The 25,836-nt window shown below is 37.3% G+C and overlaps 2 protein-coding genes across 2 annotated transcripts; one reads left to right on the top strand and one right to left on the bottom strand.

The window, feature by feature from the left end:
• Positions 1-793: 793 nt before the first annotated feature.
• Positions 794-22,213, top strand: LOC107416276 (auxin transport protein BIG). The gene is made up of 14 exons (XM_016024754.4): positions 794-1,302; positions 1,604-1,710; positions 2,670-2,835; positions 3,010-9,092; positions 10,045-10,662; positions 10,783-10,963; positions 11,514-11,748; positions 11,830-16,374; positions 16,462-16,684; positions 17,287-17,688; positions 17,972-18,115; positions 18,423-19,442; positions 20,199-20,702; positions 21,159-22,213. The coding sequence occupies exons 1-14, from the start codon at positions 1,041-1,043 to the stop codon at positions 21,975-21,977; spliced, it is 15,309 nt and encodes a 5,102-aa protein (XP_015880240.3). The 5' UTR covers positions 794-1,040; the 3' UTR covers positions 21,978-22,213.
• A 189-nt stretch (positions 22,214-22,402) lies between these two features.
• On the bottom strand, positions 22,403-24,660 carry LOC107416278 (uncharacterized). The gene is made up of 4 exons (XM_016024756.4): positions 24,414-24,660; positions 24,179-24,286; positions 22,981-23,055; positions 22,403-22,819 (listed from the first exon to the last, which is right to left on the bottom strand). Exons 1-4 carry the CDS (start codon positions 24,545-24,547, stop codon positions 22,588-22,590), a joined length of 549 nt encoding a protein of 182 aa, XP_015880242.3. The 5' UTR covers positions 24,548-24,660; the 3' UTR covers positions 22,403-22,587.
• Positions 24,661-25,836: the final 1,176 nt, after the last annotated feature.

Genomic DNA, 25,836 nt, shown 5'->3' with positions numbered 1-25,836 from the left:
ATTGCTGCAAAGATAAAATAGAGTTAGATGTGTGTGAACTGGTTCCAATGTGTAATTTGTTTTATAAGGTTAAAAGATGCGAAAGTCACCGCTGGAGGTATAGAATTATAGCCCTTAGTTTAGGCCATAAGTTATTCTTTCCTCTCTCAGCGATAACCCAAAAAAAAAAAAAAAAAAAAAAAAGAAAAGAGCTCGTAATCATTTTTCTTATGATAATTATTATTTTTTTATGTTTTAATTAATTAAATTTTGAGTTCCAAACCAAGCAGGAAATGTAATATAGCACATGACAATAATGACTCTACATTATTGTAAGGAAAACTTATCAAGGCCCACCAATTGATCCTTTTTCATCATGAAAATGAAAAAATATGACTCAAAATTGATTTGATTGACTTGTTTTATTTATGCATGGTCACAAGTCTTTCCAAATAATCCAAGCTTTCCTTGCTGTCTCAACTTCTATGTGCTTGATATAAGTTTGACTTAGGTGCCATTTATGGTTGTGAGATTATGGTTAAAATACATTAGATAGGAGAAAATATTATTGTGAATGATAAAAAAGGAATATATGAAATTTCACTTTAAAAAAAAAAAATTCATTTTTTTTTTATTGTTTGAAAGAATTAGAAAGAGGAACAAAACCCCCTAAACCCCAAGAATCGCTTTAACTTACAAGGAAAGCAAAGAACTTTGTACCTCATTCTCTCTTTTGTTCTCTGCTAAGTTGTAAAGCATAGCACTTTTTTTACTTTTTAGTCCATTATCTCTATACCCTATGATATCGTTTCATTTTTACTTTTCTAATTTTCATTTCTCTTTCGTGTCCAAATTCCCTTTATTTTATTTTTGTTCCTCCAGAATCCACCGCCTTGTTACATAATTGACTATCTTTTTCACCGCCTATAAACCTTCTACAAATTGCTATACTTTGCCACATTTCGGTTTTTCATCTCAGCTACGCGAAAAAACAAGCACACAGTGTGAATCTCTGTCTTTTTTTTTTTTTTCTTCATGCACAGAACTTTTCTATCATCGCCATGGCCGAGAGCTTGAACAAACTCGCAGACGCTGTCTTCTCGGATAGCAAGCCCTTGTCGTCTAGCGATCTCCTTCACAGGCTTCGTTCCTCCTCCGATGACTCTATCAGACCGGGCTTAGAGAAGCTTTTTCTGATTCTTAAACACGGTGTTGAACCTGTTGAAGACGGAAAGTTAGGGCTTCAATCATGGAACGGCTCGCAGATTCAAGCAGTTTGTTCGCTATCGTCTGCGATCGCTTCCGCTTCTCGATCTCTATCGGGTACTTCGCTTCGTTTCTTCTCAATCTTTATTCTTGATAATTGAGTTTTCATTTTATGTTTTCGTCTTAAATTTTCTGCTTTTTTTTTCTTATTTGGTTTTTCGAAGCTTGAGAAAGTTTTTCTTAGATTCTAAGCAAGGAAGTCTTAAATTGGAAGTAAATTAGTATGTGAGAAGTAGTTTGTATTGTTAATTTTTAGCTTTGAAATTTCGATTGAGAATTGCGCTTTTTTTAAATGCTAGTGGTATCGATGTTGTTGCTTAATTTTGTGTGTGTTTTTGAATGTGGTTTCTATGGATAGTGGAGCAAGCAGAGGCCATACTCATTGCCGTTGTACAACAGTCACTGGAATTTGCTGTATGTTATTTGGAGAAGTCAGAGTTCAATGCTGATGATTTTAGTAATCAGGTTTGTAGCTCCTTTTGGCAACTTATGCTGGATGATCTTGTTAATTCTTAAACCAGTTTAAAATCTATGGAAAAGACTTTAAATTATTTTCTTCTTCTTCTTCTTTTTCTTCCTCGTCTTTTTCAGATGTAGATTGAAAATTGCATCATTAGCTTGTACTTTTGGCTGTCCCGCGATACCTCATATCTAAGAAATGAAGTTAAATTTTCCTTAAATTGTACTTGCTTGGATTAAGATTATAGTTTAGTTGGAATGTTAGCAATTTTCCATGGTTGGTTTTATTGAAAATGATTTTTTTTTTTTTTTTAGTTTTTTTTTTTTTTAACATGCTTTTAAAGTTAATATGCTTGAAGATTAAACATGTGTATATGCATCTGTAGAGGTCAGAATATCCAGTTGCTGCGTCTTTTCATATACTTTAGTGGTGTGGTTGAACTTTTTTAGATGACAGAAATGCAATTCTTGTTAAATTATCTTGTTCAGTTATTACTTTTTTTTTTCTTTTTTTTTTTGTGAAAAAGATTATTTAATTGTGTACTTGATTGAAGTGCATTACTTATTAAAGTATGGATGCCTGGTTCAATTTTTAATTACAAATTATTTCTCATAGTTATAGTTTTTTTCTCCAAAAGTTTCCCAAATGCTTTTTGAGAGGTTTGATTATTGCATCTAATTTATAGATGCTTGTAGATGCCATGGGCATGAGAATTAGAACACACTGCGTGAGTATGATTGAGGAGTTCAAACTTTCACGTGTTATACAGCAGTAGTGGCAGTTGCATTTTCTTTTAATTACCTGATATTTATGAATTTATGTACTCATTGCTTTTTGTCATGTTTATGATTCTATTTGAATGTCCTAAACAATAAATTTCTACAGCTATTTGTATATGTTTTCTTCCATGTGTCCTATGTTGATATTACTTATATGTGTGGCTTAATCTTTGTTTAATTTTCAGAGTAATGTGGTACACCTTTTGGAGACTGCACTGGTTGATGGATCGGATAAACTATCTGATCCCTTGCAACCTTGTTCTGTAAATAGTCTGGTAGACATTTTACCATCGGTCTCGGGTAATTATGGTGGTATTGATTTTGATAACTGCATTAGATGCAGTCGTCAAGGTATCTTTCTTTTTTCCCTTCTTTCTCTTTCTCTCTCTCTTTTTTTATTTATTTATTTTTTTTAATCTTATTGGATTTTTTGGTGGGGAGGGGAGGGGGTAAAGTGTTGTTCTCTATTGTATTTTTCTCACTTTTCTATTCTGCTAATTACTTTTTGCACTTCTTCCTTGGTAGGAGCCAGTTGCTCACGGGAGGAGAAGCTGGTGGATCGGCTTTTTATAACATTAGCATCTGAGTGCATGCAATCTGATAGGCAGATCCCTGGGTTAAGTGAACCTGCTTTTCCTCAAGATTTGAAGAAATTGATCTTCCTATACCAACACTGGGCAGTTGCTCATGTTGGTTGCATTCGCCATTTGATTTTGGTCTGCAAAGAATTGATTGTACTCCCAGATATTTTTGATGAGAAGATGGCGGGCACAAACTTTCGCAAGAGACTATCCTTCAGTTTGAGGATTTTAAAGTTACTTGGAAGTTTTATGAAGGACATTCCATATATTGAATATGATACTTCATTGGTGCAAGCAGTTGCTTATTTTGCTGATATATTACCATGCTTATTTAGATCTGGATTTGAATTTGTGAATAGCAATTCTGCAATTGACGGTAGTTTTGAGAGCCTTGTGCTGTTGCTAATGGAAGAATTTCTTGAACTTGTCCGAGGTATATTTTGCAACAGCCATATTTTTGTGAATGTTCAAGCTTGCATGGTAGCTTCTATTCTGGACAATTTGGACTCGTCTGTTTGGAGATATAATAAATCTGCTGCTAACCTGAAGCCTCCACTAGCTTACTTTCCCAGGAGTGTTATTCACATGCTAAAAATCCTTCGTGACCTCAAAAGACAAACCAACAGGGTCCTTAATTGGAAGGTTTTGAATACAGAAGTTGGTGGTATTAATGTCGATCAACCTTCATGTCATGTTCATTTTGAGGAAGTTCCTTTGCTTAAAAGGTACACGTTCGAGCAGCTATTGGAGAAGATATTCCCATCCTCTATCCAGTGGGTGGATAATTTGATGCATGCTATCTTTTTCCTTCACTCTGAAGGTGTGAAATTAAGGCCAAAAGTGGAAAGATCATCTTCTAGTGGTGCTAAAACTAGTTGCACCTCTGAGTTGGAAAGTGCAGTTTGCCATGAAGATGAAGCCCTCTTTGGAGATCTTTTCTCTGAAGGCGGTCGCTCTGTTGGATCTACAGATGGGTATGATCAGCCACAAGTGGCTGTTAATTCTAGCTCCAGTCATTCTAATATGCCTATTGAAGCTGCTGCGGAGTTATTAAGCTTTCTCAAAGAGTGCATCTTTTCCCCTGAATGGCATTCTTCTATTTTCGAGGATGGTTGCAAGAAACTTAGCAGAAACCATGTAGATATTTTGTTCTCCTTACTCCTGTGCCAGGGTTGTTGTTATGATGATAAGACTTCTGATAGCTGTTACCCTTTATATGAAGAGAAAAAGGCTGGTCGTGTCCATGGAATCTGCTTTGAACTGTTGCAAGATCTTCTTACACACCGTGCTCTGTCTGATTCACTTGAAGAGTACTTTGTTGAGAAAATTTTGAAAGTTGAAAATGAAATGTTTGTTTACAATGATCAGACCCTTATATTGTTGGCCCACACTCTTTTCTGTAGGGTGGGTATGGCTGGCAGCCAATTGAGAACCCAAATTTTCAAGGGTTTTGTGGGTTACATTCTTGAGAAGGCAAAAGTTGTTTGTTTAAAATGTCCTAGCCTGAAGGAGCTGCTTGCCACCCTTCCTTCTTTATTTCATATTGAGATTCTTCTTATGGCATTTCACCTATCGTCTGAAGGGGAAAAAGCAACATTTGCAGACTTAATATTCTCTTCCCTCAAATCAATTGATGCTCCAACATTGGGTTTTAACAGCTCACATTTGTCATGTTGGGCTTTACTGGTTTCAAGGTTGATTTTGGTGCTTCGTCATATGATATTTTACCAGCATACTTGTCCTTCATCATTGGTTCTACATGTGCGGTCAAAGCTGAGGGAATTCCCACTCTCATCTCCAAGTCTGCCTGACTATGTGAGTGATCATTTGTCATCATGGGCTTCAATTGCAGTGAAGAATGTAATGGGTTCATGGGTTGAGGAAGAGCCTGCCGTGAATAGCTTGATAAATCAACTTATTGACATTTCAGCTCTTCCTGCTTCACTTTCTAGGGATGATATGGCTGTTGACTGCTTGCACTTGAATTGGGATGACATTTGTTCAACCTTTTCATGGATTCTTGGGTTCTGGAAAGGTCAACGAGCTACGGTGGTTGAGGACCTTATTATTGAAAGATACATTTTCCTGCTTTCTTGGGATTTGCCTACCATGGCATCTACATTTGACCAAATGCTTCCCTCCTGGTTGGGCTCAGAGGCTCCTGACAGTTCTAACATGGTACATTTCTTTTACTTCTGCCACTCAATTCTGGGCCATTGTGATGCCCTTGAAAAGGGTTTTAATTATCCAGAATTTGTAGTTACTTTGCTTCAGCTCTTGAATGCTGAGCATATACCTGAGGACATTGATGAACTAGGCTGGGACTTCTTGAGAAATGGGATGTGGCTGTCTTTGGTAGCCTCCTTGCTTAATGTTGGTATATGGAGATATGGCATGAAGAATACAGTCCCTGGAATTGGTTCGACCTGGATTGACAACACGTCTAAGGACAATGAGTATATCACTTTTGCTGAGGGCTTAATTTCATCCACGTTGGAGGCTGGTCAAGTTTCGATGTTGGTGAAGGTGTTGTCAACCATGTTGATTAGATATTTACGAGTTTTTCAAAATTCCTTTTTAGCTGCCTTTGACAATAGCCTGAAGATTGCTAATAGGTTTTCACATTTACTGCTCCTCAAACATTCTGGATTTGAAAAATGCCTTCTGGATGAGATTGAAAAGATTGGGTCTGATTCTGTTCAGCTGGAGTCTGTTTTTGACCTCTTACCTAAATTGGATGCTACAATTGACAAAAGAGCTTCAGGAATATTATCTAAGGCCTCTTTGGAATGTACATTGCATGGTTTCCCCTTTAATCTTCGAGTTCCCACTGGAATCCTTCTTTCATGTGTTATTGGCATAAGAGGGATTATTTCCATTTTGGATGGGCTTCTCAAAATAAAAGATATAAGAGAGAATGTCAGCTTGGATTCTGAGGTACTTCGACAAATTCTTGATGTGGTAATGGCTATCAAGTTTGATAGGATCTTTCATAGCATTCATGATAAATGTGATGCTATTTATCATAGCTTGAGTGAGGGATTAGGAGGATCAGACTATGCTGGATTATTTCTACTGACTCACATGGAGGGATTTTTAAGGGACATGAATGCGAGAGGTGTAAGTCATAACAGTATCCGTGAGTGTGTAATTACCAAGGCTGTTGAGACCATGGATAGCCTCAGGAAAGAGCCTTCAAAGTTTGTTATATTCAAATTTTATCTTGGGTTGGAAGATGTTTCCCAGCAGATGAAGGAGCTTTTTGAGTTGCAACGTGGTGATTTATTGGTTCTGATTGATTCACTAGATGATTGTCACTCTGAATCAGTTAATGTGAAGGTCCTTAATTTCTTTGTTGATCTTTTAGACGGAGAGTTTTGCCCTGATTTAAAACAAAAGATACAAAATAAATTCCTTGGCATGGATTTGGTTAGACTATCAAAATGGTTGGAAAAGAGGCTTCTAGGTTGCATTACGGAAGCTTCTGATGGGGTCAACAGTGGAAAAGGGTGTGCTTCTTCTCTCAGAGAATCAACTATCAATTTTATTATGTGCCTTGTATCCTCACCATCTGAATTGAAAGCAAAAGAACTGAAGAGTCACATTTTTGAAGCTGTGCTGGTTTCGCTTGACCATGCATTTTTGCTATTTGATATTCATGTGGCAAAGTCCTTTATCCATTTTGTTGTTCAACTATCCCAGGGGGAAAATTCAATGAAATTGCTGTTGAAAAGGATTGTGATGCTGATGGAGAAGTTGGCTGGTGATGAACATTTGCTACCAGGGCTGAAGTTTCTTTTTGGCTTTCTTGGATCTATCTTGAGTGATTGTGGCTCTGGTAAGAATAGACCTGAAGGGTCTATCGGGAAGTCTTTGTCTGGCAATATCCTTGGTATGGAATCTATCACTTCCAGGACTGCAGGGTCAACGAAAAATTCTGAAACACTGGTTCTTTCTGCTAATCAAGAAGGGGAATCCACAGCTCTTGAATGTGATGCAACTTCTTTAGATGAGGATGAAGATGATGGAACTTCTGATGGTGAGGTGGCTAGCCTTGATAAGGATGAGGAAGAGGATATTAACAGTGAAAGGGCTTTGGCTTCCAAAGTTTGCACATTTACCTCTAGTGGTAGCAATTTCATGGAACAACACTGGTACTTCTGTTATACATGTGATCTAATTGTCTCAAAAGGCTGTTGCTCTGTGTGTGCAAAGGTTTGTCATCGTGGTCACCGTGTTGTTTATTCTCGTTCAAGTCGATTTTTTTGTGACTGTGGAGCTGGGGGTGTTAGAGGCAGCAGTTGTCAATGCCTAAAGCCACGGAAATTCACTGGAACTAGCAGTGCACCAGTCCGTAGTTCTAGTAGTTTTCAGTCATTTTTGCCATTCACGGAGGATGGGGATCAGCTGCCAGAAAGTGATTCAGACCTTGATGATGATCCTTACGTGGACATAGATAACTCCCTCAGGTTATGCATTCCAAAAGAGCTTCAAGATCAGATCCCACAATTGCTTGAAGAACTCAATGTTGAAGGTCGGGTGCTTGAGCTTTGCTCTTCATTATGGCCTGCTATAACTAGCAAAAGAGACTCTAATCTGTCAAAAGACAATAAAATCATTCTTGGTAAAGACAAGGTTCTTTCATTTGGTGCTGATCTCTTGCAATTGAAGAAGGCATATAAAAGTGGGTCATTAGATTTGAAGATAAAGGCAGATTATTCAAATGTGAAGGAACTTAAATCACATTTAGCTAGTGGGTCTCTTGTCAAATCACTGCTTAGTGTCAGTCCTCGAGGTCGACTGGCTGTTGGAGAAGGTGACAAAGTTGCTATATTTGATGTTGGGCAATTAATTGGACAAGCCACCATAGCACCTGTGACAGCAGACAAGACCAATGTTAAACCACTGTCTAAGAATGTTGTTCGCTTTGAAATTGTGCATCTTACTTTCAATTCAGTGATGGAGAATTATCTTGCTGTAGCAGGTTTCGAGGACTGTCTGGTCCTTACCTTGAATCCTCGTGGTGAGGTGACTGACCGTCTTGCCATTGAACTTGCACTGCAAGGTGCTTATATCAGGCGGATAGACTGGGTTCCAGGTTCTCAGGTTCAGTTAATGGTGGTTACCAACAAGTTTGTTAAAATATATGATCTATCACAGGATAACATCAGTCCAGTGCACTACTTCACCTTGCCTGATGACATGATTGTTGATGCAACACTATTTGTGGCTTCCCAGAGAAGAATGTTTCTTATTGTTCTTTCAGAACATGGAAGTTTATACAAGCTAGAGTTGTCGGTGGAATGTAATGTTGGGGCCACACCATTGAAGGAAATAATTCAGGTACAAGGCAGAGAGATTCATTCGAAGGGCTCATCTTTGCACTATTCATCAACTTATAAATTACTCTTCCTATCCTATCAAGATGGGACTACTTTGGTAGGCCGACTAAGCTCAAATGCCACATCTCTAACTGAGATTTCTATCATAAATGAAGAAGAACAGGATGGTAAATTGCGGCCTGCAGGATTGCACCGTTGGAAAGAGTTGGTGCCTGGTAGTGGTTTATTTGTTTGTTTCTCAAGTGTAAAATCGAATTCTGCACTTGCAATTTCCATGGGAGCTGATGAGTTATTTGCTCAGAACATGAGACAAGCAGTGGGTTCAACCTCTCCTATAGTTGGGGTAACTGCTTACAAGCCTTTATCCAAAGATAAGATTCACTGTCTTGTTTTACATGATGATGGTAGCCTTCAGATATACTCGCATGTCCCAGTGGGAGTTGATGCTGGTGTTAATATCACTGCTGAGAAAGTTAAAAAATTGAATTCTGGTATCCTCAGCAATAAGGCTTATGCTGGTCTCAACCCAGAATTTCCACTAGACTTTTTTGAGAAGACAGTGTGCATTACAGCAGATGTGAAACTAGGTGGTGATGCCATTAGAAATGGTGATTCCGAAGGAGCTAAGCAGAGCTTGGCATCTGAGGATGGCTTTTTAGAAAGCCCCAATCCATCAGGATTTAAGGTATTGTTGCTCAATGGCAATTTACTGGTTTTGCATTCTATTCTTTTGGGTCTAGCTGCTGGTCTTTTAATTCTTATTATCTATGACCAGCCTTCATCTTGTTTTATTTTTTGTTTTACAACTTCTTCTTTTTTCCCTTTTTTTTTAAAAAAAAAAACATTTTTTTAAGAAATATTTTTATGTTTTTGGTGTTTAGCTTTTCTATAATGATTGATTCAGAATAGATTTCACCATTTTGCATTTCAAAAAACAGCTAAAGTTGCTCAGGACCATAATTTACGACCCCGCAACGTTGTCCCCATCTGGACTGTGTTATTATATGCCTGTATAAACACTTTTGTGCATGAATTTATAGCAACTAAAACTTTAGGCAAGGCTGTGAGGATGAAAATTCAGTTTTTCAAAGTTTATCTCTTGAAAACTTGTGTATGCTGGTGTGGATATCTTTGTCAAGTTAAAGCAACTTTTAATGCAGAAAATGAAAAATATTGATAAGAGGATTCATCTCATTAGAAACGATTATTCAATATTAGTTCTGCATAAAATTCAGCTTTTAGAATATTTGTAGTTACTTTCTGAAGCTAATTTTATCAATCTTAGCAATGTAATTCACTTTTAATGTTTGGTTTAGAGATTAGGTGATGGATTATGAATTTTGATGCTACTACTATGGTGGTTTTGCTTTAATAATTGATAAAATTTACTTCAGATGTAGAAGAAACATTTACTAAATCTTTGGATAGTGGTGGAACTGTTCATATTTATTATGGATGCTCATAATCTCTCATCCTTGGTTAATATATGTCATAAATTCTTCTCCTGGATGCACTTTTTCTGGTTTTCACATTTGATCTTTATTACATATCGGGTGCTTGGTAATCATTTTTGTTGATAATCTTGTGTGGCTTCTTGTCTTTAGCCTGAACTTTTCTTTGTGTCTTAATATTTGCAGATATCGGTCTTCAACTCAAACCCTGACATTGTCATGGTTGGTTTTCGTGTGCATGTGGGTAATACATCAGAAAATCATATACCTTCTGAAATTACTATTTTCCAGAGGGCCATTAAATTAGATGATTGCATGCGGTCTTGGTATGACATACCATTTACAGTTGCAGAATCACTTCTTGCTGATGAGGAGTTTACAATTTCTGTTGGACCCACTTTTAATGGCTCTGCTCTGCCTAGAATTGACTCTCTTGAAGTTTATGGTAGGGCAAAGGATGAGTTTGGTTGGAAAGAGAAAATGGATGCAGTGTTGGACATGGAAGCTCGTGTGCTTGGTTGCAATTCCTTGCTTGCTGGATCTGGTAGAAAACGCAGGTCTATGCAGTCTGCTCCTATTCAGGAGCAGGTCATAGCAGATGGTCTTAGGGTCCTATCCAGGCTTTACTCATTATCTAGGTCTCAAGGGAGCTCAAAAGTTGAGGATGTGAACTTGGAGTTGAGAAAATTAAAGTGCAAGCAATTATTAGAAAAAATATTTGAAAGTGACCGAGAACCTTTGTTGCAGACTGCTGCTTGCCATGTGTTGCAGTCTGTGTTTCCCAAAAAGGAAATCTATTACCATGTAATTACCTAAATTGACGGTTTTTATGACACATAAAAACTCTACTTTATGTGCCAATGTATTCATTTTCAAAATGAATTTAAGCAATATTCAGTCACTAAATGGAATCTTCTCATGTAGGTTAAGGACAGTATGCGGCTTCTCGGAGTGGTGAAGTCTACCTCTCAACTCTATTCAAAGGTTGGAGTTGGTGCCAACACTGGAACATGGATAATTGAAGAGTTTACAGCCCAGATGCGTGCAGTTTCTAAGATTGCATTACACCGTAGGTCTAACTTGGCTACCTTTCTTGAGATAAATGGTAATGTTGTTATCCTGATCTGCCCCTTTTTTTTTTTTTTTTTTTAATCTTCATCTTGCACATTCTTTTTTTCTTATTGTAGAGGTAGTTCATCTTCCTAAGGCATCTTCAATTATTCATGAAAATAATTCATAATGGACCATACTCTTTCACTTAATCTCCTGTAATAATAGAGTAAGAATCCGGACTTTAGAGTCCTTTAAAGGTGAAATAGAGGCTTTCTGATAGTTGTGTTTAGGTAACTTTGCCTGTGCTAATATCTTAGGCCAACTCCTGATTCTAAGATGTTATTGTGGAATATTTAATAATTTATTTTTGTTCAATGCATTGATTTTTTCTTTAATTGTCTTGTATATTTACTGAGGTCATTTTTGATAGGTTTTTATATAAAATGTATTGATACTTAGACCTTAACTTTTCTTCCTTTTCCTTTATACTATTGTGCGGGGTTTGATCTTGCTGCAGCAGTTCATTTCATCTTTGGCATTGAAACAACACCTATCTGTTACCTTTTGGATTAAATAAGCTCTGATTCCTATAAATGGTGTAGGTTCGGAAGTGGTTGATGGGCTTATGCGAGTTCTATGGGGAATCTTGGATTTAGAGCAGCCTGACACTCAAACTATGAACAACATTGTTGTCTCCTCTGTAGAACTCATTTATTGTTATGCTGAATGTCTGGCTTTACATGGAAAGGATACAGGAGTACATTCTGTTGGACCTGCTGTTGTATTATTTAAAAAACTTCTGTTTTCTCCCAATGAAGCTGTTCAGACTTCAAGCAGGTAATTACATTTTTTTTCTTCTGTATTGTAATTACAGATTTCTGTTTCTGGGTCTTTGTTAAAATCACATTCCTTTTCCAGCTTGGCTATATCCTCAAGGTTGCTTCAGGTTCCATTTCCAAAGCAAACCATGTTAGCTACAGATGATGCTGTAGATAATGCAGTATCTACCGCTGTTCCTTCTGACTCAACTGGTGGAAATGCTCAAGTTATGATTGAAGAAGATTCTATTACTTCATCCGTACAATACTGTTGTGATGGTTGCTCCACTGTTCCTATACTTAGGCGGAGATGGCATTGTACTGTTTGTCCTGATTTTGATTTATGTGAGGCATGCTATGAAGTACTAGATGCAGACAGGCTTCCTCCACCACACTCAAGAGATCATCCAATGACTGCAATTCCAATTGAAGTGGAATCATTAGGAGGAGATGGCAATGAGTTTCACTTCACACCCGATGATGCAAGTGATTCAAGCATGTTGCCAGCCATGGTTGATTCTAACACCCAAAATTCAGCCCCATCAATTCATATCCTAGAAACCGATGAATCTGGAGAATTTTCTGCCACAGTGAATGACACTGTTTCAATATCTGCTTCAAAACGAGCTGTGAATTCCTTGCTTCTCTCTGAGCTTCTTGAACATTTAAAAGGATGGATGCAATCAACTTCTGGGGTGCGGGCAATCCCTGTTATGCAGCTTTTCTACAGATTATCATCTGCTGTGGGTGGACCTTTCATAGATGTCCCAAAACCTGGAAGCTTAGATTTGGATAAGTTAATTAAATGGTTTTTGGATGAGATTAACCTTGACGAACCTTTTAATGCCAGAGCCCGCTCCTCTTTTGGGGAAGTTGCAATTCTTGTATTTATGTTCTTCACCTTGATGCTTCGAAACTGGCACCAGCCTGGCAGCGATGGGACCATGCCAAAACCCAGTGGAAGTACAGACACACATGATAAAAGCATTACCCATGTCGCACCCGCTTCTACTGCTGCTTCATGCTCCTTAGATGATCAAGAGAAAAATGATTTCGTGTCCCAACTGCTTCGAGCTTGCAATTCTCTTAGGCAACAATCTTTTGTTAATTATCTAATGGATATATTGCAGCAGCTGGTGCATGTTTTCAAGTCCCCTGCTTCTACTTGTGAAAGTGGAGGCACTGGTACTGGTTGTGGGGCTTTACTAACTGTTCGGAGGGATTTGCCTGCTGGTAATTTCTCCCCTTTCTTTTCAGACTCATATGCCAAGGCCCATCGGGCAGATATTTTTATGGACTACCATAGGCTATTGTTGGAGAATACTTTTCGGCTTGCATACACCTTAGTACGACCAGAAAAGCAAGATAAGACTGGGGAGAAGGAGAAGATTTTCAAGATTTCGCCTGGTAAGGATTTGAAACTGGAAGGATATCAGGATGTTCTCTGCAGTTACATCAACAATCCTCACACAACTTTTGTTAGAAGATATGCAAGAAGGCTCTTCCTGCATCTCTGTGGAAGTAAAACTCATTACTACAGTGTTCGTGACTCTTGGCAGTTCTCAAGTGAGATGAAGAAGCTTTCCAAGCATGTAAAAAAATCTGGTGGTTTTCAGAATCCAGTACCATATGAGAGAAGCGTTAAAATAGTGAAGTCCCTCTCTACTATGGCTGAAGTAGCTGCTGCACGGCCTCGGAACTGGCAGAAGTACTGTTTGAGGCATGGAGATGTTTTACCCTTCTTGATGAATGGAGTATTTTATCTTGGAGAAGAGTCTGTTGTTCAGACTCTGAAACTATTAAATCTGGCCTACTATACAGGAAGGGATATAGGCAATTCTTTACAGAAAACTGAAGCTGCAGATACAGGTATAAGTTCAAACAAACTGGGTACGCAATCTCATGACCAGAAAAAGAAGAAGAAAGGTGAAGATGGAACCGAGGCAGGTGCGGAGAAGTCATATCTGGATATGGAGTCAGTTGTAGATATCTTCTCTGAGAAGGGAGGAGATGTCTTAAAACAATTCATTGATTGTTTTCTACTGGAGTGGAATTCAAGCTCTGTCCGTTCAGAGGCCAAGTGTGTTCTTTATGGGGTCTGGTATCATGCAAAGCAGTCATTCAAGGAAACCCTGTTGGTTGCTCTCTTGAAGAAGGTAAAATGTCTCCCAATGTATGGTCAAAATATTGTTGAGTACACTGAACTTGTCACATGGTTGTTGGGTAAAGTACCTGATATCAGCTCAAAGCAACAAAGTGCTGAACTTGTGGACCGTTGCTTGACCTCTGATGTAATTAGGTCCATCTTTGAGACACTTCATTCTCAAAATGAGCTTTTAGCTAATCATCCAAATTCCCGGATATACAACACTTTAAGTGGACTAGTTGAATTTGACGGATATTATCTTGAGAGTGAACCTTGTGTTGCCTGCAGCTCTCCTGAGGTACCCTACAGCAGGATGAAGCTAGAAAGTCTGAAATCTGAAACAAAGTTTACTGACAACCGCATTATAGTGAAATGCACTGGGAGTTACACAATACAGACAGTAACCATGAATGTTCATGATGCTCGTAAGTCTAAATCAGTGAAAGTTTTGAATCTGTATTACAATAATAGGCCTGTGGCTGATTTGTCAGAGCTGAAAAACAATTGGTCTCTTTGGAAGCGTGCTAAGAGTTGTCACCTTGCTTTCAATCAAACCGAATTGAAAGTAGACTTCCCTATTCCAATAACTGCTTGTAACTTCATGATTGAACTGGACTCCTTCTATGAAAATCTTCAGGCTTTGTCTCTTGAACCTTTGCAATGCCCACGATGCAGTCGACCAGTCACTGATAAGCATGGGATATGTAGTAATTGCCATGAGAATGCATACCAGTGTAGGCAGTGTCGCAACATCAATTATGAAAATTTGGATTCTTTCCTATGCAATGAATGTGGATACAGCAAGTATGGTAGGTTTGAGTTTCATTTTATGGCAAAGCCAAGTTTTACATTTGATAATATGGAGAATGATGAAGATATGAAAAGAGGATTGGCTGCTATAGAATCTGAATCAGAAAGTGCCCATAGGAGATATCAGCAACTTCTGGGCTTCAAGAAGCCTCTCCTTAAGATTGTATCAAGTATTGGTGAGAATGAAATTGACTCACAACACAAGGATTCTGTGCAGCAAATGATGGTCTCATTGCCTGGACCTTCATGTAAGATAAACCGTAAAATAGCTCTTCTGGGTGTCCTATATGGTGAGAAGTGCAAAGCAGCTTTTGATTCTGTGAGCAAAAGTGTGCAGACACTACAAGGTCTACGTCGGGTTTTGATGAATTATTTGCATCAAAAGCATTCTGATAATGGAGTGGCTGCTTCCAGATTTGTTATTTCCAGATCTCCAAATAATTGTTATGGCTGTGCAACTACATTTGTCACACAATGTCTTGAGATATTACAGGTGTTGTCGAAGCATCCAAATTCGAAGAAACAACTTGTTGCAGCTGGCATCTTATCGGAGTTGTTTGAAAATAACATCCACCAAGGTCCTAAAACAGCTCGCATCCAAGCTAGGGCAGTTATTTGTGCATTCTCTGAGGGTGATATGAATGCAGTTACTGAGTTGAACAGTTTAATACAGAGGAAAGTCACTTACTGCCTTGAACATCATCGGTCCATGGACATTGCTTTAACCACCCGTGAAGAGTTGTCATTGCTTTCAGAAGTCTGTTCTCTGTCTGATGAATTCTGGGAATCAAGATTGCGCATAGTTTTTCAGCTGTTATTTTCTTCTATAAAATTGGGTGCCAAACATCCTGCCATATCTGAACATATTATTCTTCCTTGCCTGAGGATTGTATCTCAGGCATGTACTCCTCCAAAACCTGATGGAGCGGACAAAGAATCTAGCATTGGAAAATCTACCCCTGCTTCACAGAGCAAGGAGGAAAATAATCCAAATGTGCAGGGATCTTCGGGTGGACATGTCAGTGGGAGCAAGTCTGCTCCAGAACCACCAGAGAAAAACTGGGATGCTTCTCAGAAAACTCAAGATATTCAATTGTTGAGCTATTCAGAGTGGGAAAAGGGAGCATCATATCTTGATTTTGTTAGGAGGCAGTACAAGGTATCCCTGGCAGTCAAAGGTGGTAGTCAAAGAACTCGGCCTCAAAGACAAGACTTCCTGGCTCTCAAATACACACTTAGGTGGAAGCGGCTTGCTAGCAAGACTGCTAAGAATGACTTATCCTCATTTGAACTGGGTTCATGGGTTACTGAACTAGTTCTTAGTGCTTGTTCTCAATCTATAAGGTCAGAAATGTGCATGTTGATAAGTTTACTCTGTGCACAAAGTTCATCAAGAAAATTTAGGTTGTTGAATTTACTTGTGTCATTGTTGCCGGCAACTCTTTCTGCTGGTGAAAGCGCTGCTGAGTATTTTGAGTTGCTTTTCAAAATGATAGAGCCAGAAGATTCTCGTCTATTCTTGACTGTGCGGGGATGTTTGCGTACAATTTGTAAACTCATTACCCAAGAAGTGAGCAATGTTGAGTCACTAGAGAGGAGCCTGCATATAGATATATCACAGGGATTTATCCTTAATAAGCTCATAGAACTCCTTGGTAAATTTTTGGAGGTTCCCAATATTAGATCCAGGTATGAGTGTCACTATTTCCATACATGTTTTCCATTTCGTGATGAACATCTTCTTTTATATCTTACATAATTGATCTTGAATACCAGATTCATGAAAGACAATTTGCTCTCTGAAATTCTTGAGGCTCTTATTGTCATCCGGGGCTTGATAGTGCAGAAGACAAAGTTGATAAGTGATTGCAATCGGCTCCTGAAAGATCTTTTAGATAGCCTTCTGCTTGAAAGCAGTGAAAATAAAAGGCAGTTCATCCGTGCCTGTATCTGTGGTTTGCAAATCCATGGAGAGGAGAGGAAAGGACGAACTAGCCTGGTATGGTTGAGCTGGCTTATATGTTTGTTTGTTTGTTTTTATTTATTATTTATTTATTTTATAACTTCCATCAATTTCTGAAACTTCCCTCTGTAGGATTTGAACTTATGATGGACAAACCATTAAACAATGGTACCCTATTAAGTTTTCTTCAATCCAAAATCTTAAAACGGATAGGAAATGGTTCCAAACATGTACATAAGGTCAACATAAAACAAACTTCAACATATGTTTGTTAGTTGTGCTTTTCATAGCTCCTGCTTTACATTTTTCTTAAATTAACAGTTTGAATCTGCTTTAAAATGTTACATTGTAATGTCAGATTCTTAGCTTCTTGCTGATTAAATGACAAAAAAGCCAAAATTTAATAAATAAAAGCTTAATTTTCAAAAATTAAAAATAAAAAGGCACAGAGCTTAATTTTGGCATTTGTACTTCTTTTATGTGCTCAGAGCTCAAAGAAACCTAATGGTTAGAAGACGTGATTGAATAAGTTACTATTTGTTTTTCTCTGTCTTCATTTTGCGTTTTCTTTCACTTGAAATAAAAGAGCATAATTTTGCCACTTTATTCATTATGGTCTGTTTCAATTTTATGTACAGTTTATCCTAGAGCAGCTCTGCAATCTTATCTGTCCATCAAAACCAGAGCCTGTATATCAATTAGTTTTGAACAAGGCACATACTCAAGAAGAGTTTATCAGGGGATCAATGACAAAGAATCCTTATTCTAGTGCTGAGATTGGCCCATTAATGCGTGATGTTAAGAATAAAATTTGCCATCAGTTGGATCTGTTAGGCCTTCTTGAAGATGACTTTGGAATGGAGTTGCTAGTTGCAGGGAATATTATCTCTCTTGATTTAAGCATAGCTCAAGTTTATGAGCAAGTTTGGAAGAAGTCAAATCAATCTTCAAACTCCCTGTCTAGTACTACTTTGTTATCTTCTAATGCCACTGCATCAGGCAGAGATTGTCCACCCATGACAGTTACTTATAGGCTTCAGGTTTGTTTGGACTGTCATTTAATGACTTTTTAGTGTATAACATACGTAACATTATTTGTCTTCAAGATATTTGTTTCTTTTGTTTGATGTGCTTGGGCTTCCCATTTTGTCTTCGGTGATGATCTTCATTAATATCTTGAAATGAGTCTGTTAAATTTACACTATTCGGTGGTAGACCATTATGGTGGACTTCTGAATTACCTACATCCTTACTCATATATTTTTGAGAAGCAAAATGAGCTTTCTTCATAAAGTTGTCATTCTTATTTTGGTAAATTTGCAGGGACTAGATGGTGAGGCAACTGAACCTATGATTAAAGAATTGGAGGAAGATAGAGAAGAATCACAAGATCCTGAGGTTGAGTTTGCAATTGCAGGTGCAGTGCGTGAATATGGTGGGCTTGAAATTATATTGGGCATGATCCAGGTGTGCGAATAGTAATCTTATTGTTTATTCGAGTGCTTTTACAACTTTAATTTCAATGTTTAGCTATTGGAATATTGGATAACTGAGGAAAATCATGACTATAATAGGATAGTAGGAATGTAACCCTTGATTGCCCATTTTGTTTAAGCAAGTACTTAATAATTGCATGGTCTAGTTGTAGTGTTATCATGTGTTAGTGTCATTCAAGTTATGGAGACCGGTAGTTCCAGTTATGCTTTAGGAAGGCTACTATGGAGTTCTCGTTGTTCTCACCTAACTTAAATCTTACTTTAATTTAAATGTACAGCATTTGCGGGATGATTTTAAGTCCAACCAAGAGCAGTTGGTGGCAGTTCTCAATCTTCTCATGCATTGCTGCAAAATAAGAGAGAACAGACGGGCATTATTGAAGTTGGGAGCTTTAGGTCTACTTCTTGAAACAGCAAGGCATGCTTTTTCAGTAGATGCTATAGAGCCAGCTGAAGGGATTCTTTTGATTGTGGAGAGTTTAACATTAGAAGCAAATGAAAGTGACAACATTAGTATCACACAGAGTGCTCTTACTGTTAGCAGTGAAGAAACAGGTGAACAAGCCAAGAAAATTGTTCTCATGTTCCTGGAAAGGTTGTCCCATCCGTTGGGCTCTAAGAAATCAAACAAACAGCAGAGGAACACTGAGATGGTTGCAAGAATCCTACCCTACTTAACATATGGTGAACCTGCAGCAATGGAAGTACTAATCCAGCATTTTATTCCTTACTTGCAAGACTGGAGTGAGTTTGACAGGTTGCAGAGACGACATGAAGATGATCCAAAAGATGAAAATATTGCTCAACAGGCCACCAAGCAGAGGTTCACACTGGAAAATTTCGTCAGAGTTTCAGAATCTCTTAAAACCAGTTCATGTGGGGAGAGATTGAAAGACATTATCCTTGAAAAAGGAATCACTGGTGGTGCAGTTAGGCATCTGAGGGATAGTTTTGCAGTTTCAGGGCAAGCTGGCTTTAGATCTAGTGCAGAATGGGCATTGGGCCTAAAACTGCCATCAGTTCCACTGATATTGTCTATGCTGCGGGGCTTGTCTATGGGGCATTTGGCCACTCAAAGGAGCATCGACGAGGGAGGAATTTTACCATTGCTCCATGCTCTTGAAGGAGTTGCTGGAGAAAATGAGATTGGGGCGAGGGCTGAAAACTTGTTAGACACACTTTCTAATAAGGAAGGAAAAGGAGATGGTTTCTTGGAGGAGAAGGTGAGGAAGTTGAGACATGCCACCAGGGATGAAATGAGGCGCCTAGCTTTGAGGAAGCGAGAAGAATTGCTACAGGTACTTATCCTTTTCACTTCTTGGTAGTTCAGTTGAGAATTTTCTTTCAAGTTGGAAATGGTAGATTCAAGTAATCTAAATGTTTAAGCAGATAACTTCAATAGCGTAGCTGCATAGAATAATTCTTCATGGGGGTTTAGTGGACATATTGTTTAATAGTCTGCTTGCTCTCTTATTTTTGTAAATTGGTTCTGGTAGTGTACCTTTTAATATGGTAAAAGTTACATAATTGTTGTTATGTTTTGTTTTTTGTTTCTCTGTTTATTTATTTATTTATTTTAGTTTAGTTTTTGTTATTATGAAATTATGAACATTTTGGAAATTTGATTAATGGTCGGAGGTCAAAGCAATATGATAATTAAGAAATATAATGAAGTTAAGGCTTTCTATTTTATGATGGTTATAGTAAGTTAAGATATTCTTTTGCTTGTCATTTTTTTACTGCTTGCATATTCTGTTAAGAAACTATTTTCTGTTTCTAGAACCATAAAACTATTATTTTAAAATAATTCTGTGTTTTAACGGCCATAAACAGTCTTTTAAATACCAGGCAAACAAGGACTAACTCTGACATGTTCTCTACCCTGTTCATCAGCATCTAAGTCTCTTATTACTTTGCCACCAAGGAAAAGAAAGTGTATTGTAACCTGAATACTGATATAACTGCAAAAAGAGGGGAAAAGATTACTCTCTTTAAGTAGTAAAACTGACAATCCTTTTTTTTTTTTTTTTTTTTTGGGTGGTAATTTGGTTCAGGGCCTTGGAATGCGACAGGAGCTAGCTTCAGATGGTGGTGAACGTATTGTGGTTGCTCGACCATTTCTTGAAGGTTTGGAAGATGTGGAAGAAGAGGAGGATGGTTTGGCTTGCATGGTCTGCCGTGAGGGCTATAGTTTGAGGCCCACCGACTTGTTAGGTGTTTACTCGTATAGCAAGCGGGTGAATCTAGGTGCTGGGACATATGGAAGTGCTCGTGGAGAATGTGTTTATACAACAGTTAGTTATTTCAATATTATTCATTTCCAGTGCCATCAGGAGGCCAAAAGAGCAGATGCTGCCTTGAGGAATCCAAAGAAAGAATGGGAGGGAGCCACTCTCAGAAACAATGAATCTCTTTGTAATTCTCTGTTCCCTGTGAGAGGCCCGTCTGTTCCACTAGCACAGTATATTCGCTTTGTCGACCAGTACTGGGACAATCTCAATGCTCTCGGACGAGCTGATGGAAGTCGACTTCGGCTGTTGACTTATGACATTGTTCTGGTCTGATACTATTATCTCTTTTGTCTTTTACACTTTCTGTACAATATTATTGCATTCATTTCATAAGCTTGAATTTATAGAATGACTATTGCCATTAAAAAGTCCTTTTTTCGAGGTTGGATATCTTTTTGAATATATGGAGGGATTATTATTAAATTATAAACTAGTGCAAATGATTCTCACAGTTGATTTATTACTTATTTTAAACAGTGAATAAATCTATTTAATAGATGTCAAGAATAGGTCTACTACCTGTGTTCAATTTCACAAGACCAATGTCGTTTTATAATTTTTACTCACTGGTAGTAATCTAATAAAATACTTGTGATTATCAAAATACTTGTGATTATCTTTTCATCCCATGATTATGAGTTTCTTTGCCGTTGTTATTCTATGGGATGGGGTTAATGACAGCATTTGTGGATTTTATTAATTCCCTCCTCTTCTGTCATGTAGATGCTAGCTCGGTTTGCAACAGGAGCATCATTTAGCGCAGAAAGCAGAGGCGGTGGAAGGGAAAGCAACTCTAGATTTCTGCCTTTCATGATCCAAATGGCTCGTCACCTCCTTGATCAGGGAAGTCCTTCTCAGCGTCATACCATGGCTAAGGCCGTATCAACTTATTTAACATCTACCACTGTCGAGTCCAGACCTTCCACTCCTGGAACACAACCTTCTTTGGGGACTGAAGAAACTGTTCAATTTATGATGGTAAATTCACTTCTCTCCGAGTCCTATGAATCTTGGTTGCAACACCGGCGTGCCTTCTTGCAGCGTGGCATATACCATGCATACATGCAACACACACATGGTCGGTCAGCAGGACGTGCATCTTCTTCAATAGTCAGAATAGATTCAGGAAGTCCCAGCAGAAGCTCTGCTGCAGAAACTGGGGGTTCTGATGAGCTTTTGGGTATTATTCGACCCATGCTTGTCTACACCGGCTTGATCGAGCAGCTGCAACATTTCTTCAAGGTTAAAAAATCAATAAATGTGGTGTCAGCTGGGACAGAAGGAACTTCGTCAGTGTCAGAAGGAGAGGATGACAGTGGAAGATTGGAAGCTTGGGAGGTAGTGATGAAGGAGCGACTGCTAAATGTGAGGGAGATGGTGGGGTTCTCTAAGGAGTTGCACTCATGGCTTGATGAGATGAATTCTGCCAGCGATTTACAGGAGGCTTTTGACATCATCGGCGTATTGGCTGATGTGCTATCTGGTGGGTTGACAAAGTGTGAAGACTTTGTTCACGCTGCAATCAGTGCAGGGAAAAGCTGAGAAGATTAGTCTGATATTAGGAGCATCATGTGTTTTCTGCTTTTACGGATTTTATAGGTTATATAAAGGCTGGGTTTTCTGTCTATGCAGCTATTGATGGACCGCATATGTGAATTTTATTAGGCATGTGCTTGAGACCCCCTTGAACGAATGGGGGGTTTAGAACTTCATGTTATATCCAACCTGAGTCTCTGTTAAACACAAGGCTCCTAATGAAATTCATTTTTTCCCATTAAGGCTTTTCATCGTAGAATGAGTATTTTTTATTTACAAGTTTAGAAGAACAATGACTGCTTTGGTAATTTAGAAGAACAAGAAGTTTAGAAGAACAAGGACTGCTTTGGTAATTTAGAAGAACAATGACCGCGTGTGTGGGATATGCATGTAATGCATATTGCTTGCTAAGAACTTCATAAGGCCCTCAATTTACCAGGAAACTATCAAGACTTGAAAATATATTTGAAGAACACTTTGCAAAATTTGCCAGCATACAATAGAGCTCTCAAGAGTCTGTTCTTAGAATTCTCGAAACATAATTCTATCTGCCACTCATACAAAATAAGAAAATGAAATTATAAATCAGAGTTGGTTTAGAAACCAAACCCTCTCCTCAGTTCATCGCATCATAATCATCCAACCTGTCATTGTACTCGAGCACTTTTCTCTTTATCTTTGATGAATCTACCCATGTGATAAAGTCTTCCATATTCCTTGTTACAAGGAATGCTGGGTCTGTAACTGTCTCTGGACCCACTCGTATGTGACCTTGCTCAATGTATGTGACGGCCTCTTTCAAATGCTCAGCAAACTTCAACTGCACCAAAATAGTAGAAAGCCTTCGTCTACATTGGGGGTGAAGGAAAGAACAAAAGCATGAAAGTTAGTAAACAAGCTTGAAAATCATACAGCACAATTAGCAACAGAATAGAACAACCTTTTAACTGTTACATTACAAATTTAATTTGAATGCAAGGAAGGGGTTGTTGTCCTACAAAACAATTACCTACAGAGGGAAGAGACTTTCAAGCGCTCACACAAAACCAAACTTTTCTTGGAAGGTATCACACCAATATCGTACCTGTCATGAACATAAACTCTTTTTATTAAAAAATAATAATAATAATAATAAAATATAACAATTCAATAAAAATAGATTTAGAGATTTAAAAGCAGATAAAAATGAAAATATTGTTAATTCACACTGTTACACTTATAAGTACACAACAAGAATTCTCCAAGCCAAATGAGATGAATTACCGACCTATGACTATCATTGCCATCACGCTACTAGGGAAAAGTGTCACATTTTCAATCAACTACCAAAGATCAATTACATTCGGAACCAAAACCAGAAATCCTAGGCAAGATCTATAAATTACATGCCTCCAGATATGCTCGCAGAACAAGCTTCAGTACCAGCAGGATATATCATAAGTCCCAAAAGTATATTCATTTCGTATCAAAATAACTTCCAATTACCAGTGGCACATATCATAAACCTATTTTGTCATGTCAAAGTTAATTATACTTAATATCCCACAAGGATCTGCTACAAGGTAGACAGATGTGCATTAGCACCATTCACAATTGAAAGATATACAATGCTATCACCCTGTTCATGCTGTTTCACTTTGAACACATACAAAGAACCCACAATATTCACATTTGACAATAAACAGGCGTAAAGAATAATGTAGTAGCTCCTCCACATCCCCATCACCATACTAGTTCGACCAATTTAGAAACTACACAGTGTAGGACACACTACGATACTTCTTTTATGTACCATCATTTTAACTCTTTTTTCGTAGCTACCTAAATAATAGCCAAACATCCTTCTCATGCAGCACCAATTATATGGCACCAATCAAGTTGTTCACATGCATGCCAAACTCTTGCCTGATGATTCTGACCCACCCTCGGTTATAAGTTAAAAAATGTCATGGATTAAAACTAGCAACCAGTTGAGCTCACTTTTCATAAAGTTTTGATTTTTCTTCTTTTTTTTTTTTTTCCAATAAATTAAAGATCTCTACTACAGTCGTGAGGGACTATTTAAAAAAAAAAAAAAAAACAATTAACCCATTTTCTTATGTTTGCTTTTGTGAATATAATTTCCTCTATTCATCATTAAATAAATAAATAAAATAGCAGTTAAAATAAATGAAACAAAAATAAAATAAAATAAAAAGAGCACTCACAGCTTTTCCAAGAGCATCCTAGTCATGTCAATGCGAAAAGGGTCATTCCCGTCGATCCTCATCAATATGTTCACTAGCTTCTGCACCATCCGGCACAAACCCGAATATCTATTTCCAAATATTTTCCCCAAAAAAAAAAAAAGGAAATTTAGATTTTAAAAAAATAAAATAAGATAAACCCAAATTAACAATTAAAAAACAAAACGAAAAAAAAAAAAAAGAGAAAAGAAATTACTTCTTGTAATCGTCACGACCAGTGACATGGAAGCGTTGCATGACCTGGGCTTCTCTGTGACCTCCTTCCCTCTTCCATTCCAAGAAGTTGACCTTCTTTAACAGCTTCTTTTCGTGAAACTTGAGCTTCCTCATGCTTCACCTTCCCTTTCTTTTTGCAAAAATACTCAGCCAGCCAGCCAAGCCCTACCAACCAGACACCCTTTCGCTCTTCTTCAGCTGATGCTTTAAACCCTCGTCGTTTCTTTGTTTTCTGTGCCTTCTATTGGCTTTTCAATCTAATCTGGGCTGGGCTGCAAAAGCTATAAGCCCAATTTCTCTTTTCTACGTTCTCTGGGCTTGGCCCAAAGTAAGTAAACACTGTATGTCACATGAAGTTTCCGAAATATCCCCCCATCAATTTTAGAAAAATAAAATAAATATATATATATATAATAATACTAAAATATTCAGTACACATCAATCAACAAGCTAAACATGTTCAATAAATCATAATGAGCTTATATTAGCTCAAATATTTTATATTACTGCCACTGGAATTGATGATCACAAAGATTTGAATAATGCTGTTGCAAGTATAACGTGAAATAAAATATTAGAAAGCATAACTTAAAAATTTTAATAATAAACAGGTACATATGGACAAAAATAGGTATGTAAATAGAAACCTCCTTCTTTTTTTAAAATATATATATATATAGATATTATTTATCACTAGTATGATACAATATATATTGTATTTTATATTATATGGTGATTTAATTAGTTTTATTAATTATAAAATTTATTTTTTCATTCTAGCTTTTTAATATTAAAAAAATATAAGAATAAAAATTAAATGCCATCAATCAATAATTGCTGCTAATTTTGATGATATCTGGAGATGTAAAATAAAAGAACCTTTTTTGTTTTTTTTTTTGGGTACTACATCATTTTTATTTAAAGCATAAAAAAGAAGTCCAAAGAGTTGTAAGATGTAACTTTATGAACTAAAATAGCTAATGATTTTTAAAATTTATAATCCAAATAGTTACATTTTCCTGCAACTCCCTATTTGCTTTTCATTTTCTAGATAGGTAATTGTTACACGCACACAAACTGAAAGTTAAAAACAAAAAAAGACTAATGATCTTTCATTTCTCAATATCTATTATTTTATTTTCAACAAATATCAAAAGCATATTTTCATTTGATTGTCTATGTTTTCCATTCAATTTTGTAATTTATACCAAAAGATAGAGTAATAGAAATAGGAAAATATATATATATATATATATATATATATATTTGAAAGATACAATAAAAGGAATGAACACTAAATGAAAGTCTTCCCATTTAAATAAGAAAAGAAAATGCATTGGTAATATCAAACATGGAAATAGAATGAATGTATATTTAAGTTGACAGCTGTGGACATGAATGAA

The sequence above is a fragment of the Ziziphus jujuba genome, chromosome 4 (genome assembly GCF_031755915.1).
Source record: "Ziziphus jujuba cultivar Dongzao chromosome 4, ASM3175591v1".
NCBI classification, from domain to species: Eukaryota; Viridiplantae; Streptophyta; class Magnoliopsida; order Rosales; family Rhamnaceae; genus Ziziphus; species Ziziphus jujuba.
Note: the sequence above shows the minus strand (reverse complement) of the source record. Positions and strands in the feature narration are given on the sequence as shown.

Bases quoted from the DNA above. Each gene is read 5' to 3' on its own strand.
- LOC107416278 (XM_016024756.4), bottom strand. From the start codon at position 24,547: ATGAGGAAGCTCAAGTTTCACGAAAAGAAGCTGTTAAAGAAGGTCAAC. The intron at 23,056-24,178 runs GTGAGTGCTCTT...TGTTCATGACAG, and splicing joins AGGATGCTCTTGGAAAAGCT to GTACGATATTGGTGTGATAC. The intron at 22,820-22,980 runs GTAATTGTTTTG...CCCCCAATGTAG, and splicing joins AAAGTCTCTTCCCTCTGTAG to ACGAAGGCTTTCTACTATTT.
- LOC107416276 (XM_016024754.4), top strand. From the start codon at position 1,041: ATGGCCGAGAGCTTGAACAAACTCGCAGACGCTGTCTTCTCGGATAGC. The intron at 17,689-17,971 runs GTTTGTTTGGAC...GTAAATTTGCAG, and splicing joins CAGTTACTTATAGGCTTCAG to GGACTAGATGGTGAGGCAAC. The intron at 20,703-21,158 runs GTCTGATACTAT...TCTGTCATGTAG, and splicing joins TGACTTATGACATTGTTCTG to ATGCTAGCTCGGTTTGCAAC.